The sequence below is a fragment of the Varroa destructor genome, unplaced genomic scaffold (genome assembly GCF_002443255.2).
Source record: "Varroa destructor unplaced genomic scaffold, Vdes_3.0 BEIS01000001.1, whole genome shotgun sequence".
In the NCBI taxonomy this organism is placed as follows: Eukaryota; Metazoa; Arthropoda; class Arachnida; order Mesostigmata; family Varroidae; genus Varroa; species Varroa destructor.
Window position 1 is genome coordinate 43663012 of NW_019211454.1, and position 20135 is coordinate 43683146.

At 41.8% G+C, this 20135-nt stretch overlaps 1 protein-coding gene and 1 long non-coding RNA gene across 5 annotated transcripts in view; one reads left to right on the forward strand and one right to left on the reverse strand.

Annotated features, from left to right (window-relative positions):
- CadN (neural cadherin) overlaps positions 1-20135 on the forward strand; it is a 142134-nt gene that overhangs the window by 93346 nt on the left and 28653 nt on the right. For all 4 annotated transcript variants that reach the window (XM_022791573.2, XM_022791582.2, XM_086982467.1 and 1 more), the window contains 2 exons: positions 13878-14188; positions 19131-19377. In XM_022791573.2, coding sequence (XP_022647308.1) covers positions 13878-14188; positions 19131-19377 — 558 coding nt within the window. The remainder of the gene's footprint in view (positions 1-13877; positions 14189-19130; positions 19378-20135) is intronic.
- On the reverse strand, positions 1577-9837 carry LOC147758679 (uncharacterized). The gene is made up of 3 exons (XR_015323389.1): positions 9653-9837; positions 4352-4590; positions 1577-3863 (listed from the first exon to the last, which is right to left on the reverse strand). It is a non-coding gene; the product is annotated as an uncharacterized LOC147758679 (long non-coding RNA).

Genomic DNA, 20135 nt, shown 5'->3' on the forward strand with positions numbered 1-20135 from the left:
TGAGTCGTTTTCTGAGCTCCTTGGTACTAGATTCTACCCGTACAACACCAGCTCCCGCCGACCTTGCAACGGGAACGAAACCGAATAGAGACCTGGGGGGCAAGGGCTTAGTATGCATCAACGGCGTTTTCTAACAAGTGGTAAGGTACTTCTTATACACTACTCTGATATGATTTGCTATTTAGACAGCGTTGCTCACTAGGCTTAGTGCCTTTACCGAGTACTACTGTCCGGCTAATTCGAGTTGCCGGTATACCCGACAGACATAGCCGTCTGCTGCTGCTGCCGCCGCCGCCGCTGCTGTTAAATTCTAGATATGCTTGCTTCCGTATAACTGTTGGTCCGTCTGTACGTGTGTATGATGTATCTGCGATAACACTTAGTACTCGCATGTGTTACTTTGCTAGCTAGGGAAGTTAACGGTGGCCGGAAAACCAATGGACTGTTACGACGCACGGAATGGCAGTAATGCAGTGCCAGTTAAGCCAGCGTACTGCATATTAAAACTTCTACTCCGTTGCTAATTTAATGACATACATAAAACAATACGAAAAAAAAGATGCCACTAGGTTCGCAGCGCTGCCTTATTTACTATCGCACGAGAGGAATCCCTCTTGTTGTGCGAAAAAGTCTGGAATAGTGTCACTACTGCGAAAGCTACCTTTAGTTAAAGACTAAGCTCCAGTAGCATGAAGAAGCTAAATCCGTCCACTGTTACCGGCCGATTACGTTAAATCGGGTTGAGGGGTCATCGGGTCTTTGGGACTCTGCTGACTAATTACATACATCAGGAACACTAGGAATCGCCAAGGCAGATTAGTATTTTATACATACAGCGAAGCTCTGCCGGTACTCTAGATATGGTCAGACTACGACTGATCACGTACTGTGTGAATAATGCGACGTGCGAACGAAGTGGCTAAAATTGGCGATGTTTTTGAAAACGGTGCGAGCGTTGAAGAGGCAGAAAGCTTCACGGAAGTCTTGGAGAGCCCAATTGACGACGATGATGATACTAATAATAACCGTTCCTAATACCAGTTACCGTGTACAAAATAGTCCCTTAATTGCAAAGCATTCGTAGTATAAATATATATTTACCCTAAAAGGTGTTGCACTATAATATTATCAAACACGAACTAAAACCTCGGACTATCCGTTTGCAAGGGTCTGTTTTGAGAAGGTGTTCCGGTCCACACGATTTAATGTTGAATACGCAGCAGCGTCACTGTACCTAAGTTACTTAAGCGATTCCTGATACAGATCTTGTCCTTCACGGCTTGTATTCTTCAACCCGACGATTTTACTTACATTAATTTGTTATACACATATGTGTAGAGCATTTTGAATCTGACGAAATACGCCACGGTGTTACAGTGTCTATTTACAATAAACGCCTTGTTGATTTGTGTAAAAAATACTGAGTAGTAAGAGCCAAAAATTGATTGTATAAATTTTTTCACCTGCACTACCCTTGCACACCATTTACATTATATTGAATTAAGGTTTTTCCTTGTCTAGGCTATTCTTCTTTTCTTTAAATAAATTTTTGGTCATTTTAAGGCAATGCAAGGTGTACGGCAAATATATGACGGGAGGAAAAATTTGCGCAGTTTATTATCCATTCGAAGGTTCATTGCGCAGGCATCGTCCAATTGCAGCAAATATTTCTAGCCTATGTCAACTTAGGAACTATTTTACAATATTTGTGCCACCCTGTTTTTCCTCAAACGTTTTCACCTAATAGTAGTTTCCGGTAACCGTAGTCAGTAAACACAGCGCTGTCGGGTTCAAGTTAAAGTTCAGCTTATTTATCTCTCCCACTTATAGCCGATTTGTTTAATTCGGTCTGTGAATGAATATTGGTTTAGCAGCGTTCCTTTTGCATAGTCGAAATTGAGTTTAGCGAACGTTTATGCAACCCACTTTTTCATTGCCCTGTAAAAGAGCTCTTAGCGAATTCTCTATTGGCTGATCTGCTGCTCCGATAAAGTAATGCGTCCATTAAGTACTTCGTCAATACGGTGATGACGATCTTTAATCTATTTCAATTATCTAATGTAAATGTCTGTGATTGAATTTTACTACCGCCTGAAGATCCCCTAAGATATTATTCAGCTCGATTTCATGTTAGTTAAAGTTCAGCTTCCTTCAGAGTCTGTGCAGTGCACTTTTAGAATAAAGGAAAAGAATGAAACGAAATCGGCCCACAAAGAATCCTTTTCGTAAATAACCAAAAGCCTTTTGATCAAAAAACAACTCATTACTTAGAAGCGTGGTTGGCATTTACCGATTTATAGAGTGCTTTTAATGCAGCATTATACAGTATCATACCTGATCTCATGAAAAATAGACAATGAACTCAAATGTGCTTTCATTAAATAGCTGCGGTTTCGTTCTGTTCTAAGCAGAACAGAATCGCAGTCTAGGCTGTGAAATCGAAGTATTCGGCATCTCCCTTTTCAGCTTTTCTCTTGTCATCGGTTTTTACCACTATTGCTGCTGCTGTTGCTTTCCTAATGTTTCTTTAACATTCTATACAGAACACAAAATTATTCCTTTTAAGCACGTTGCCGGGTCGGCAATATAGCTGTTGATTTTCGAAGCGTTAAGCACAGTCTATACGTACATACATACGTATCTATTTGCTGCTTGCGTGAGACTAAAACTTGATTTTTTCTCAGGTGCAATATCCCCCCAGACCCCCCATTGTTTATCTTCTATCATTAACACATATAGCACTATCGCCATGAATGGTACAGGCGGCTACCCAGACGGGTAAGAAAATAGACAAAGAACAAACTGTCGTACACAAGCAATGTAAAATCATATTCTTACGCTCTGTCGGCAGCATTATTTCTAAATGTCTACCAATAGTACCAGCATGTAAATATTCTTGTTTTTGACAACATCAGCAGTTACTCTAACATCTATCGATTTTTTTAGTTTAGTGTTTACATCGAATATAAAAGAGCAATATGTATGTACTCGCCTTTCGGTGTTGCTCCTTAAAGTCGAGATCAGTTCATCTAAGGCACATTTCATCGTTCTTCGTTTCTATTTATGTCGCGAGTTATCTTGAGAGGAGTTGATCATAAATTGATCAGCGGTAGCCGCTGTGGCCATTATGATCGTACTCGTTATAGGGGTGCTAGTGCAAGGTATGTTGCACAGTAAGATATAACGCTATGTCGGAACATATATACATGTAGCAATGTGGTAAAAAGAAGCAGACCTAATTATAGTGTAGTCGGATTAGTGAGTAAATCAATGTTAATTGTCTACTCGCGTGTTTGTTGGCCGAGTTGGTCCTAGTGGCGCTAACTACGCTGACTAACAGCAGGTGGCCTGAATATTGTGAACTGAGCTAGAAATTATCGACGACAATTAAAACAACAGTATAACGCTAATAATGGCAATCGATAGCACTGGTGCAACTATAATGCTGACCGGTGCCTCCTATGATCGCTTCGATGGTCTAGGGCGCTCCGGTAGCGATCTAGGTCATGATGCTGATGCGGATTATAGTGATGATTCTGATTATGGCACTGGTGCTGATGACGCTTGTGATAACAGGCGACGACGCTGTTGATAAAAAATAACGTTGCGATGGTAAGGAACGAAGGCGATTAGGTCACGAGTCGCGCTCCATTAGAGGACGTATACTTGCAGTCGCTGTTGCGGGTGGGTGGAGCGCTTCTTCCGCGTCGACGAGTTCCTGTAGGAATTGTGTTTATGTAAGTTTTGTGCTGTCGTCAGCGTTGTCGCTAATGTCACCATGGTCGCAGTAACCGCCACGGATTGGCGAGACTTGATGTATCGCCTATATTCGGGTGCGGTAATATATATGAGCAGGCGATCATCTGAGGTAGAAATACAACATCGAGAAGAACAGCAACAATATTAAGGAGAAAAAACGTAAAGGAAATCAACGCGTAGTGATTTCAAATGACTACGCAACAACGCAGAAATTCGCTATGCGCTATCGCGAACTGCTCTCCAGGTTTTTTGCATTGCATGAACATACACATAGACGAACACGCCTTTTTTCGTTCATTCGTATTACTTATTTATATTCACACAACAACGCTAACGGTATAGTCGTCGCTTGTATAAGGTCCGTTGATACCTTCTTTTGTGACCATGTCTTTATCATGGCTTCTATACTAACTGTTACATGCACGATATATATATGCATCTTGATCGTGCGTTGCCGAAACGTTCCATAACAGCCAAGCCGACAACTCCAGAAACAGCACAGTTTTCCTAAAGTAAAGTTTTATGTTCAAAAATCTCAAGGAGAATTCAGTAACAAAGTATAAACAGGTCGATAAACTTCTTAAATGTTCACCTTTATTGAGATGCCGAATTGATGCTGATATGCAATGATATACCGCACGTTCGCGCTGTAACCAAGAAAAATAACTAGCAGGGACGCTTAGCAGACAGCAAGTTTAAAATAAGAGAATAATAACAATTAACGAGCAACTGCAACGAGAGCGACAACGAGAGGGAGAGACTCGAACGTATGATGGCGGCGTCGGGGTACTCGAAGGCGGCGATCCTTCCTTTTAGTTATGACACGTTTTCCTTAAAAGATTTAGATCTCCCGTTAATCTATAATATATTAACATCAAGTTTACGTAATCAGAACAATTAGGAGAGGCGTCTAATTATATGCATTTGCGGCTAGCATAACCAGTCCTACTATTGCACAATAGATTTGAGGAGAACGGGCTCAGGCAACGGCTTCACTTGTCCACTTACTATAAAATGCTGTAACCACATTACGACGGACACTTATCCCAGCTCTTCAAAGAAGAAGTATAAACAATAGTAGTAGAACAACTGCGTCTTCGTGTAATTGTGTGCTTTGAGACGACGAAGGTAATCACGTAGACTCAAAAGAGATCGAGCGTCCTCCACATTGTAGGCTATTATTGTGCTTTAGCAACTGTCGGCGAACCGGTTATGTTGACCGATAGCTGTATAGTGTTTGGACTACGAAAGTACGTGCGTCCATTCAGATGTCGATATAAAAATATGACATGTTGTTAAGCTGCTAGCCCAGCGTCACCCGCAAGGGATGACAGGATCGGCTTTGAACACCGACGTCTCAGTCTTGTTACCACTGTTAACTTTTAGTTTGCCTCCACCTGCCTCGGCTTTGTTGACTGCTGCTGCTTGTTCTTGATAATGAAGCTTAGCAGAGCGGCCCTTCACCGGAATAGTGATCCCTTGGAACGTGCAGACATCGCAATGGCTTCCGCGACGCTGCATCTAAAGTCAATTTTAACGTTTCTAGGATAGGGCCTTGTATGTGATTGACCGACGAACAACGAGCTACAGCGTCGCCAATTGACTAGCTCGATAAGCTGCTGCTATGGGAAATACTATACGTACTACCCTTTCATATTGCCATTGTAATTTGCGTTGGCACCCGCATGGCGCTGACCAGACAGGGTAGCAGTAACAGAATTACTGGCGTTACACGACTCAGTCATACCAGGTAAACGATGGCACTTCACCAGTGGCACCCAGTTTACTAAAATCAAGAAGGTACTTGTTACTGACCGCTGTTCCCCACTCGTTGTCACTATGCGTTTGCGCTTAATTCTTACGTTGTCCTCTTTTTAACTATTATCGCCGAAGCTGTTTGCAGGAAGCATAGCAAGGACTATATAGACACTACAGCGCTGATTGTTTGATGAGGTTGACCAGCAAAAGTCAACTTCGTTAGATGGACACATAAGTGGGAGCAAACGTTGTCTTTAATAGCATTGTTCTTCACATGAGGAAGCAGCAATGACGGTTGGCCAGCTAATTCAGCGCTCTTGTTGTGTTGAGCCAAGCCGTTTGGGCCCATCGGTTACTTGACGCGTTCAACTATTTCGGCCGTACCTTCATGTCGATGGTCGCGGCTACTGCCCGTGTTTTTATAGAAATTCTTACTGCTATTGCTTACCTTATTGCCGTATGAGTAGCAGCAGCAACAACAACTGTAGTTTCTACACTGAATAGAAGCGACTGTCGGCGATTAGTTGCTACGACAACAAACAGACCCAAGTAATCCATGGCCTTGCTATCTTTGTTTCTTCGTTACTGCTTGTTTCATGCGGCCGTTAGTGTTACCGTACCGGAAAGATGTTGAGGCACTCACTCATACTATGGCTACTCATGCTAACAAATAGCGACCGGACAAACGGGTGCACAGCAAATACAGAGGGGCATTAGGCCAGTTGCACGTGCGGGGCAAACACCAAATGACACAGTTTTCCGTCTGTTAACACTCTTGGTCGAAGTTTCGTAAAAGATTTCGTTGTTGTTGCAGGATGTTTCCAAGTACAAAATCTCCTACGGAAATAATTCCTTCAAGAATACTCAACTGTGTAAAATGTGACTTCTGGCTGAGGCTGTTACCGTGATTGTTGGTCTCTGCGAATTTTGCTATGATTCCTTCATCTTCTGACCCTGCGCTGTGAATGTCTTTGAGCTGTCGCCGTTGGCGTCGCTATATATCATGCATAGCAATCATTATTGTTTGGGATTCTTTTCAGCAGTTACTATCGGACTGTTAGCGTGGACGATAGATAATCATGAAGTACTGCAATAGCAGTCGAATGAATGAATTTTTGTACATCATTGTCTTGTGTAGAAATAAGGTCTTCATTTCGCGAATCGATGCTTAATGACCCCTAATGCCAGTAACGACTTCGTCGCAGAACAGGCTTTCCCCCTGAAGAACGCTTTTTCCTACTGTCATAGGGGTACATCCTCTCATTTCACAGGGAGCTTAGTGGGATATGATCAGCTGGTTGAACGGACACTTGTTGTCGTCAAAATAAAACTTCCGCACACCTTTGTTGAACAGTATTTAGCTTAAATCTTATCTGGCCACTAAGAGTTGGCTAATTAACTTTACTTATAACAGTGAAAAGCATTGTACATAATTATTTACAAACAAAAGACTTTATGTAAGCACAAATAGTATTAGTGTTGTGAAAAGTCAAGCCAAAGATAACAGGATACAGCCATGACACAGCCAACACTGCGGCATAAACCGTCCTGTGTTATTGTAAATCACGGACTTCGTTCAAAAATTACATGTAAACACAAGCAAATACGGCTAGGTTTCTTTGTAAAATGTTAATGCGAATTTTCAGATATTCACCGTTTGATATGCAGCCACCCATTTATGGTAATAATCTTAGTTCAAAAAACCGAAATATATATTTTCAATATGTTACAGATGCTATTATACATTATTTGACTGTGATTTCTGCTTTGCTAATTGTCATCCGCAAAAGTCTGCCAATCATGGCCTAACTGCAAATAGGGTTAAATATAAAAGTAATTACTCAAAGGCAAAAGGTCCATAGGTCCCTTGTGTAGACTAGCTCATTTTCGAGCAGTTTTCATGTATGGTTCCTTGTTAATTAAACCACTCCCATAGACCATTGCTCATAACGACTAACGACACCGTAAGCGACAATGGCGGTTTTGTTTGTCAGCTTGCTAGGTGTCATGACTCTTTGTATGTCACAGAATCTGAGACGAGAGTCGAGTCGAGTATGACGGACGAGTTGATTTGTACTCAAAACACATGGAGGTTCCCAGTGAAGTATAGTTCAATTTGACTCACTTACAAAATCTTTACAGAAGACAGTCTTATAAATCAAAGGTTCCGCAATAGATGTCAACAACTACGTGCCAGAGCTTTGTTTTGGATTACCAAAAGTCAACGGCCACTTCTTTGACAATTGTTGCCATGGTTTGATCACTTGTAGAAATTAAAGTTAACGATTCGTGGGTTTATAAACTTTACATTTTCTGCTAGCTTTTCAAGGCCTTTAATTTCACCTCCTTTCGTCTACTCCCCTAAACCATATTTTTTAAATCACCCATTACGACTATTCAACGTATCCTTGTGATTCAGCTTTTCTTGTTTGTTTCAATTTTCCCTTAACGAGTCCACTATCAATTAAAGCAGGCCAAAAAAAGGAATCCAGGTAACATTATACAGTCGACGAACTGGTTAGTGTCTGTGATATAGTTGTCGTTGTGTATTTTGTTGGTTCCAGCCAAACTTATTGCAATATCTAGTCAAAAAGCCCAAACATCTATAAAAATCTTCTTAATTTACAAGATGTTGTGCCTAGCAAGCGACCAGGCATTACCAACTAATGCTGGGATCTGCAACGAGAGGTTACTGCAAGCAAAAATATCTTCGTATGTCGGATTACGTAACTGCATGAAATAAACAGGTTTATGACAAAAAATGATGGATTTTTTCTTACCTACAAGGTGAATTTAGCTTTTTTGTCTGTACTAACATTGGATGTTTGGCGTTGTTCAGTATTCAGTGCAATGCAGTTTGACAGCAGCTGTCTGCTTTCCACAGCCCACCATATATTGATATTCAGTTGCTTTTTTACCTCTTAAATACGACATATACTTCAACATATACGACATTAAGCCAATGAAATCCTGCCATTTCACACAAGAGTTCCGTTAAACGCCTTAATGCAATTGATCCAGAACGGTGACCATAAACCAGTGGTACTCTCTGATAATAAATGCCGATTAAAAATAGATGTGCCAACCGCTCATCTGACGGAGAATAGATCTGTGGCTATTGTGCATTTTTATGCCTTGAATTTGCTCGTAGCTTTGATGCCTGTACAGCGCGTAATCCGATCACCGGGCCTTACTAGGGTTGTGAAAAGTTTAACCAACATTTCCATTGCATCTAAATGGAAAAAGGTAGCAAAAATACTTATCTACGTGTTTTCTGAACAAACAATTGCCTTCTGTAAAAAAACGAAGTACATTTTTTTTTTAAAAGAACAAATGTAGAACGGTGCAGGATACTTACGCATTTCAGTCATTTATGTAAATTTTTTTTTAAATAATATTATTCGCCAGTAATATAATTAATGGTTACAGTATTGGTGATTTTGTTTACTAAATTGAAATGTAACAATTGTAAGAAATTCTGGTCGATTCGTCTGGCTCGATCGGGACCTGTTGTTGGGATGTCCCAACAAAAGCTATTGTGTATCTTTATTTGCAATATTTGATACGCACTCACTATTTATACATGTACATACAGATGCGTTAAGTAATCGACTAGATTATATATAAACGTTGCCGTATTTTTTCATTTATTAAGACTCCATATCCTTGAACTAATATGTCGTCCTACTAGAATGTCTGTTGCTCTTTCTCAGGCCACATCAGGACATCCGTTACAAATGGCCTTTTTCGTCTTTCGCGATTAGAGCATGCTCTTCTTTTTTATGTAGCACTTTGTTACCATAGTTAATTTCAATTTTTACATAGCTATCAGCAATGAAATATTTGTTTGTCTTGACAAATAGTCACTTAGATGGATCACTTCTTTAGACGCTCGTCTCAAAACAACCTACATAGGACTTCCCATTGGGTTGAATAGTTCTTTGTTCATTCTTACCAATTACGCCCCTCCCGTTTCATTGTTCTGCTTTATATTAGTTAGGTATTAAAGATGTCGCAGTCTGAATACTGCTCTACTATCGCTACGATAGGCAGACCTAAATATGTTCGAGGCCGTTGCTCCATTTTGATGGAATAACCGCTTTCTGCTGTCTATTTCGTCGAAAACGACACTCACCTTTTTCGTAGTTGCGTTTTAACGCCGAATGTCCTTTTCATCATCGTCATCACCATCATTATCTATGTCGCTGGTATAGTTTTGCTTCCATCTGTTCCTCCCATTGAACGGATTACTCGTAGCAATATAATAATTCTGAGCCTGGTATGTTTTGCCGTCAGCCGCTTTCTCAATGATGTGACTGTTTTCTCTCGTCGCTGTCGTCTGCTTGCGGCTATGTTTACAAAGTGCTCTATGCCGCAGCCACCAAAACACAGGCATCGCAGATCGGCGACCATTAGGGTAGTATTGGTAGCAGCGCCAGCAGTAGCGATAGCAATAGAATTTGTAGCAGCCGATATATCCAACTGCTTTGCTTGAACCGTATGGTTCTGTTAATGTGTGAAGAAAGGGCTGCCGCTTCTACGCAACTCTTGCGCCTGGGAGTACCGCTAGCTCAAACTGTTGTGAACGGAGCTCCTCGTGGCACCGGAATCAGTTCTAATTGTATCTGTTGCTAGTAGAGTGCACCGCCACCGGTACCGCCAGCCGGCAACAGTCGTGCTGTAGTATAAACTAAAGCTAGATGTGTTGGTAAAATGACGGCACGATTTGGCGTGGCGAAATAGTAGCGATATATTCGGTATGCAATAGGAAGTCATGCTCTTCGTACAATGACAATTTAGTTGGACATCGGTTGCGTTAGCCCTATATGGAAGTTGCAGCGATAGCAAAAGCAAAAAACAGAGCTCGATGCTTTGAAGACGAAAGGTGCCACGGAAAATGCGCTCGTGAAATAGGAGCGTGAAGGCACCAAAAACGAAAATGTGCGATTCTAGCAGGTGCACAGAGTGTGGATCATCTGCAATAATCGAAGATCGTCAACAGGGTCACGCAGTATGTCGAGACTGTGGAGCAGTTGTTGAGAATAGCTTTATTGTTTCCGAGGTCCAATTTGAAGAGACTTCCGGTGGTGGAGTTCGTGCTCTGGGCTCAATTGTCGGACCTGGCGGAATCAGCCAGGTGGGCGGAATCAATGGTGTGTCTGGAAGGGACGAGCGTCGAAGGTGGCGGCTGGTACGCGCCCGTGACGAAGTCCACCGTATCTCGTCAGCCGTCAATTTTACGGATGATGCGGTGACCCATGCGACAAATTTCTACAGCATGGCCCTTGACCGTGGGCTAACCAGAGGCATACAATGGATCAAAAGCTTGAGTACTTGCATATACATCGTTGCACGAATACGAAATATGCCGGTGATGCTACTCGACATCTCGGATGCTGCGCAAGTAAATGTATGGGATCTTGGTCAAGTGTACAATAAGTTTGTTCGCGAACTACAAATCACAATTCCAATCCAGGATCCATCAACGTTGATTATGCGATTCGCACAGCAGCTTGAGCTGGGCGAGGTACTGCATAGGGTGATAAACACCGCTGTTCGCATCTGTCAACGAATGAACAGGGACTGGATGCACTACGGCCGTCGGCCTGCAGGTCTCTGCGGAGCCGCATTGCTTGCGGCCTGTCGCTACCACGGATTCAATCGAACATTTGAAGAGTTTGCCGACATGGTTTGCATGTCGACGTCGACTCTTAGGCTTCGCCTAAAAGAGTTCGCTGACACAAGTGCGGGCAAAATGGAGATGGGTGCATTTCTTAAGGCGGATGACAATGACATTCCCGAGGAGCTCTTGCCGCCGGTTAGTAAGACACATAAACGTATGGAGGAACAGTCCATTGACGAAGATCTGCTGGAAGAAACGCGACGGTTCCAAGAAAAAATGGAGGAACTAATTGAGTGCCGGCAAATGGAGGTGGCGATGCGTTTCGCGAATTCCGCGAAAGACGACGAAGTTCGGCGGCGCTTTGAGCTTACGGAAGAAGAGATGGACATACTCACCGAGCAGATCTCTGCATCTGCAGTCGAAACTATTATTGATTCGTGCGGAGAGGAAATGCCAACTCGAGAAGGTGCCCTTGCCGAGGGTGGGTTGTCCTCAACTGGAGATCCCGTGCAACGACTCGAGGATTATGTAGTGCCTGAACATCGTGATGATGACAGCTTCTCCGACGTTGATGACGAAGAAATCAATGGCTATTTGTTGAAACCTGAAGAAATTGTGCGAAAAACAAAAAAATGGGTCCAGGAGAACCTGCAATTTCTCAAAAAAGCCCGCGAGAAAGAGCAAAAGAAGAAAGAAGAAGAGGCCCAGAGGATAAAACAAGGCCGAAAAAAACCCGCACCCCGGAAACGGCGGAATGACCCCACGAAGCAGCTGCACGATATCATTGAGGCAAAAGCCTCGGGGAAAATTAATTATGATATTTTAGCGAAACTCACAAGTGATTTTGACAGTACGGCTGCCCCTATAACGAGTAAGCGGATGCGCGGGCCGACATTGAAGAAAGAAGAGAGTAAGCGCGAGCTTAAGCAGGATCTCAAAGAGATCCACTCGCTTGTTACTGACATCAAGCAAGATATGAAGGTGAAGCATGACCCGGAACCTCAGGAAGATTATGACTTGGATGATATTGAATCGGAGGACGATGAAATCCAGCAGCCAGATCTGCTAAGCGCATCCCAAATGATGGCCAAAGAGATGGGCGTTGATTATGGCGATGATGAAGAATACTAATGAATAGATATTATCTTCACTGAATGTGTTAAGCCGATAAGTGTTACTATATTATTATTATTGTCAGACGTAAATCGATAGGATAAAAAAAAAATGGACTTTTTTGAAATCACCACACAAACGAGATGCTATTTCTATTGGTGGTGCCCCATGAAAGCGGTTCGTATTTATTATGTTTTCTTGTGTTGGTGCTGATGTTTGCGGTAGTAGATAACGATTTTCCATTATGCAGCAAGAGTTGTGCTTGTTATTCAAATGCGTGCGCTGGCGTTATTGGAAAGTCCATGGCAAAAAATTAATGGCAAGATCTGTAGTCGCTGCTATCGTATTCAATCGTTTAGTGAAGCTTGAAAAGGAGAAAAAATGAGTCAGTTTGCGATTGTTTTTATTACTACAGGAAATAAGTTACTTCGACACGATAGCAGCTAACCAATGGTAATGTCCTTGATTGTTATTCAAACAGATAATAGAATAGAACAGAGGGACTGTGATTCTACTCAATCTGTGCCTATGAGTGAATGATAGATTGGCGTTATGATATGCGAGAATGTTTGTTCGTCATATCCAATTGGATTGAAAACGGATCGATCGTGGACACTTTAAACGTATAGGTAAGCGTTCAGTGATGATAGCGATACGTACGGGGTGCTTAACATATAAGTAAGGACTGCCACTGCAGTAATTCAAACGAAGGCGAGAGTTAAAGGTCTGATACTCAAACTTGCACGCAGCCAAGCAGCGCAGCGAAAAGTATCGACTTGAGGGTTGGTGAATAAAGCGGAAGTGGCTTTTGTATATAAACGAAAAGTGATATTTTTTTGTTTTTTCTTAAGGGTATCGTTTTTTATATATATTCTATATATGTTCATTGATTTCGTAGAAAGGGTCGCGAATTTATTACACTCCGAACTAGATTTGAAGGCAACGGGGACGGCACCTCATTCAAATGTCATTCAGTTACGAAAAATTTTCAAAGTCTATCGATTTTAGTAAATCAAGGTTAGGCTGTTTGTCTACCTGAAGTTTTGTTTGTCTACCAGGAAGTAATTTTTATTGTTTTTTTTTTTTTTTTATTTTTTTTTTTTATAGAAAATTGAATTTCTCTACACATTTTTTAATTGGTTATTCTACGAACTCTGGCTAATTTCATCCGTATATATTTCGATAAACGATTTAGTTATGACAATGTCCGGCAGGCAAAACGTGCGTACAATAAAGCAATATTGAATTATATGTGCAAACAGGTCGATTTTTAGGCGGCTCGTTACAAACCGTCTGTTTACCTTTCCTCTGGCAGGCATCATCAAGTCCTAGGCGAGCTCGTATTAGCTATCTGCTTTTAACTATTTTCCCATATTGTTCGATCAGTTGAATCAGGTTCTAATTCGGCCGGATTACCTCGGAAAGAAATGTTCATAATATAACAATATCCAAAAAGTCTCTCCGAACGCGCTACAACAACAACAACAATGACAACTGTCGAATTTTAAAAACAAAGTGGGCTATAGCTATATAATACAGAATCCCCGAATAGCAGACGCCCGTCGATGCAACTGGGTAGCTCTTTTATACTAAATGTTATATTGTTTTGCACGTTTCATTCCAGATGGGTAACGATTCTGGCAAATGGCGAGGTAAAAGTCAAGGAAAAATGGGATTATGAACAGTTAGACAAGGAAAAAACCATCGATTTTTGGGTTCTCGTGCGAATTCCCGGCCGTGCCGAAAAGGAGCGTCAACGTATTATTATTCATATCACCGACGTAAATGATGAACCGCCATATTTCATCAATCGGCCACTACCAATGCAGGCAGTTGTTCAGCTAAATGCCCCACCTGGAACCCCAGTGTTCAAACTTCAGGCCCGCGACCCGGACTCCGATCACAACATCCGATACAGCATCGTACGCGATCGAAGTAAGAATCCGTTCACAGTCGTTAGTATTGCTCTGTAAATATTTGTCTATGACCTTTCCAAAATGAGTAAATCCTAAGCCGACCCTAAGCATGTACTGTGCAAGCATCGCAGTAAAGCGTCTTGTACGAAAAAAAAAAAAACATGGCAACATATTGAATACTATCGTAACATTGATTTGTTCTTAGATGGACACAGAGAAAAATTCGCGGTAACGGGAGTTCATGTATATCTTGTTAAGGCTGTGGTAAGTTTCTCAAATGTAACAGTTAGCTTTTTACTGCTAATAAAAATTATTGAGCCCAGTACATTATATGACCTTGCTTAAATGAGGCGCTTTTTTGTAGTTAATGACTTCGTACGCCGAAGACGTACTTTCCTACTACTATGAGGAGGTTCGTGCATTCTAGGCCTTCGGTTATGACAATGTACAGACTGCATTTATTGTAGCTCATCCATCTGCCAGTTTGCTCGCTTGAATTTTTGGTTCAAACAGGGGTTTTCGTTTTTGTTACAGTAGGCCCCTCTATCGCTAGCAACCTTTTTATCCATAAGGAAACTAGACCAACACATTTGTCGCATTTTTTTGTTTCATCGGTCCTAAGGACTTCTTTTTTAAAATTTAGTCGTCGTCGTCGTTGCTGTTGTTGTAGTTTCTATGAGTTCGAACAAGGTCATTTGCAATTCCAGCGCGTAGCAAGTACGCTGATCGGGTGTACCATGTATTACGTCTGATGTCGTTTAGATGAAAACCGTATATACATTCTAATTGTTAGCTACTGCTATTATATTTGCACGAAATTGACTATATTGGACCTGTTCACTTCTCTGTTGTAGATTAAAAATTAACAACAATCCAGTATGAATCATTGCGTAATCATACTGAACGGACCTGTATAAACGACGGCTTAGGTGCCAAATAGTATCCGGCTCTGTTGTTTGCTTGTTATGAGCCAGCTACAGTTGCTTCCTCCATCACTGCACTGTCATATTCGAAAATCGATAATAATGTTATCGAATTTCAAAAAGGTTTTATTTTTTCGAACCTTTTCTATATTGGCACATGCGAATCTAAAGGTTCTCTAGGCGATAGCCATGTAGGTAATGCGCTGTAAGGATCGAAATAAACGGGGTCGTACCATGCTATGCCTGGACTCGAATTAGTCAACTAGATGGTATGAGTAATGCACGTTTTGGAGTATTGGTCGGTAACCGGGAAACGATAAAGCAGAGGAATAATTGGACCGCGCGAAGGGAGATGTGCCAGAGGTGGCCACTCTGACAGAGTGGTGAGTATGGTTTTATTTTCGGAAACGTGGCTTGCGAAGGACCTATATGTGTGGTAACCTGGCTGACCTGCTGACGTTACGAGTCTGCATAGATAGTCCGGGTAAGAATGAGCGAGGAAAATTCACTTTCGTAGTAAAAGCATCTTTTCGTGGCTTGAACATGAAAGCAAAGGCGCTAACTAGTATTGTCACATCTCCTGTCTCTTATTATGCGTTCCGTTGACAGCTTGCGGGTATGAGATAGCCGGGGTCAGCTTCATTTTCGCGCTTCCTTGCCACTCTAGTATTTTACAATGGTAATATACTATGTATATTGTAATGGCATTACTATGTGCACCTTTCCGTTAATGGTATTCTGCGCTGTCTACTGTAATCCAAGCGGACTCTTTGACTTGGGCGGACGGCTTTGGCAACAGCCATCATGCTATTAATTATGAGAATATTTTTATTTTGCTTGGTTGTTATATCTAGCCAACCTTGAATTAGAGACTGAAGTACTATAACTAGCCTGCAACCCGCGACCCTAACGTTACTGCTTTTTGTACTTTTGTCCCTTTGATATCGGCTTTTTCGAAATAGCTATCTCCATTAATCTTTCTTCGTACTTGTTTATTTTTTGTTGTCTTTAACCTAGCATCTGCCACATAGTGAGGGTATTATATGCAAGGAAACGTCGGCAAAGATGTTCAGGATATGGGTACATCTGTTTCCGATTTGCGTCTTCTGGGCTAATTGGGCACGTATCTATGTTGGCTTTCACACGTCGGCTTTCTCGTGATATATCCCGGGCATCCTAAAATCGAACAATCAGTCGGGTCGATTTGTACAATATCTATGCACGACAGGTTGCGTTACGAAAGTCAGCTGCTACTATGCTTAGCAATGGTAGCAGAGAAAGAAGTATTGTGCATTGACATTTGTGCATCGGTAGTGTATTTCAGTATCTCTTATCCAACGACAACGACAGCGACGACGACGACGACGACGACAAGAACAACAACAACCACAACAAAGTTTCATTTTGGATCCTATTTCGCTCTATAGTTTCCTCTTCGTCGATCTTCGCATTCGTCTTTCGTCTGCTGTTGAGAAGGTGATCGCCCGAGCGCCTGGCTGTCACATACGTCTGTCTGACCATTCGACCGTTGTCACAGTTGATCTATAACAACTGTGTGACAAGATCTTGTCGCTTGTTCGTTTGTTTCGCTGTCCCTTCAATCTTTTGCTACCTTCCTTAGTCGTGACGCAAAAACCGGCAAAAGGCGGTAGACATGGTGTCGCTGCTGTCACCGACTTCTTAGGATGTTATGTCTCAACCGGTCCCGTTAAAGGTCTTTGGGTACGGGGGCGAAGGAAAACGAGATCAGGCAAAGCTGCGAGCAGCTAGCCTTCCGTAGACCACGCAGATCGCAAGCTGATTGCTACTATGTATGGAGCAGCTATAGCAGAAGTAGTAGTTCGAACGACGCCAGGGTCTCCTTAAGCTGTGTTTTTCTACTGTACGAGTTTCGTGCAGCCGTAAGGGAACTGTAGTTAGGTCTTGGTGATTTTGGCATTTCTTCCATCCGCCTACATTTAAAGTAAGTGTATCATCTGTTGAATATTTTCTCAGTGCGGATGAAGCGCACTCCCAAGAAGAGCAGGTGTAGAAATGTATGATTTTATATAAGTAGCTTCCTGTACAAGACATTATCAAATGGAGCGTATTTTCATTTGGGCTGTTAAAGAACAATAAAATTAGTTCCGATAATCATAAATATTATGATCGTAAACTCGACTGATATTACGTACAAGTTCCGTAGCCAAATGAGGTGAAATGTCTTTGTTTGTTTATCGAGTATTATATTCGAAATTAAAGTTTATGATGGGGTTGGGAAATTGCTATTATTTGGGTACCTCGTTTAACGTTCACTGGTGTATAAATATTGCAAGGAGGTGAAGTATGACGTTTTTATGGGCACTTCTTTGGCATGGATTTGATCTCTACTGAAGATGTTGCATTACAGCGAGTCGTCTGTTGCATTATTTTCATTCTTCTTACTGGTCTTTCAGTCCTGCTATATTTTCATTGTTTTCAACACAATTAAAGAGCTCAACTTCGTTTGGACGTGCCTTTTCAGCGACTGCATCATTCGACTCTAAAGTTCAAGTCGAAAAAAACTTTGAATCGCATTGACGACATTGTGTCCCTAGAATCCTATAGAAGTTCTGCTCGAAAACGGCACTTCTTATTTGCGGTCGCTTCTGAACAGATTTTTCTGAGATTTTCATATATCAACACACTCAAATAAAATACATACAAATAAATAAAAAGAAATACATAAGCTGTTTAGATAGTGTCGCAGTAAAGCAGCTATATGCATGCGTTTGTTTGTAATAAATATAAAGACTTTACCTTGCTTATTTAATTGAAAATGTGATATCACCATGGCGGTTCATGCGATTATGTGTTACCTTTCCGGATCTGCTTACCTCTCAGATTGTTTATCCATTATTGCTATAGCCCTCTGGCATTTATGATTTTTGTACGCATTTTGACTACCGACGCTTCTATTCTTTGCACGCCATATACGTTTGTGACTGTAATGCACATGTTATCCCAATGCTGTGCCGTTTGAATGCTCGGAATTTCGTGACGGCAGTATGTTAGATGATCGAATATATTTTTTGCCACTTCTTTAGTTTATCTTCCGTATCACTGCACAGTAATGCGTTACTGTTTAACGTCGATCGGCGTATTCCGGTTTGTCCTGCGATAAGACGGCCATCCAAAACGCGTTTCCTTTGTTCGGTCTTTTATGTCGTGTGTATTGTCCTGATTGTTGTTGACGTGTGCCTAGACGTATATACTTACATGCGCACTTTCGCTTATTGCCGATTGTATTGATCTGCTTGTTTGCCAGCGGAAGGTCCCTGTAGTGGACGGGTTGTGCGCTTGAGTGAAAAATAGACCTTCATTCTACGGGACGACTGCGGCGATAATTGAAGTTAGCTCTAATGCTAATGTTTTATCTTTGTGCGAATCGAATATGGCCTCCTTGAAAGGCAGTGTTAATAGATGGTGCAGATTCAGCGGTCCTGGACGCTAATGTTCACCAAAACAACAACTAGTTTCTATTGGATAGTTTGCAAATAGAATCTGCTGCTGTTGCCGGAATAAGAGAGAGGCGGTCGCGATGTGGCTGTCCAACTTGTTCGTGTAGTCCTGAGTAGTGCGTTTGAAGCCACCCTGTGCTTTGAAGTAACTTCTTGTGTGCTTTACAAGAAAAAACTTCAGTGTTGTGGACGCTCGAAAAAGCCACCAGTTCCCTACAATTACAATAGCCCATTAGCCGCACCAGACAAACAGCCATAATGGTGTTCAGTGCTATTACCGTAATAACCGAGATATGCATTACCTTATCGATCATGCGATTGATCGCTGCGACGAATACAATAGAACTATGAAACACTGCTGTTATCACACCTCGTACGGGTTGGAACTTCATTTTCACTAGTTCTGTTTATTAGTTGACAGATGTGAGCTAAAGGGCTTTAGGTAAACCAATTGGAACATGATAAATAAACAAAATAAAAGGACATGGTCAGTCTGGGCAGAGAGAAAACGTTATGCTGTGCCTCATTGCTTATGCATTGTGTTCAATTAACCTTACAGGCGGTCAGCGTTTCGAAGTTGACGCGCTCTCCGGCGAAATCATCACCGTTGGAACAGCGCCGTTCATGCTTGATAAAGAGTATGTCCTGTACGTGAAAGCGGAAGATCTAAGCGGACCTGTTGGTGAGCGTCAATACCAGAGCACCAAGGAAGAGCGGCTATCTATTGTCGGTGGAAAACGACCTCCGCAGTTCTACGTTCCACAATACGAAGCTACCATTCCTGAAAGTCAGAAGAAAGACTCCGAGTACGTATTCGCGAGCCTCAAAGCACAAAGAACGAAAATAAGGATTTCAGAGATATCGGATAAGATATCATATATTTAGTCATTTTGAAAACCGGACCAAAATGCGAACATATTAAATAGATATTCGATCTGCAATGATCTTTTCCTATGGATACCTAGATCAGCACCGGTTATATCCAAATGAAAGATGTATTAATAAGTATGTCTCGTCGAAATGATTAACGAATGGCGAAAATTGCGAGCTTACGTATCGTTTCACATTGCTATTCTAATTAAAACACTGTTTTTTCTAGTACTTTAAACTTTTACAGCAAACATAGCAGCTGCCCCGTATAAAAAGCGGTCCGTGCAGAATGACGACATCTCACGTGCGTGAGACGACGATAAAGTCGTTTCCATGGAATTTCTGTGTGTAGTCTGACACTCGGAGGGCGACAGATATGGGCATTGCCTAAATAATAACGCCAGGTGGGCTGTAATGTCGGTGGTGCTGTTGCTCTTGTTTTTACTATTGTAGGTATTTTTATTGCTGGCACTGCGTTGTGACGCCGACAACTACAATGGACATCACATCACATCACAGCGGTTTTACAGTGACTGGTCGTTGTTGTTATACGTACGACCGACCGCCTGTCCGCCCTAAGGTCCGTTCGCAGTTCGTTACTTGTCTATCTCCGGGGGCCAATCTATTATTGTTGTTGTTGTTGTTGCTAAGGTGCCTGTGCGGACAATCGGCCCACACAGAGAGATGGTGCCCC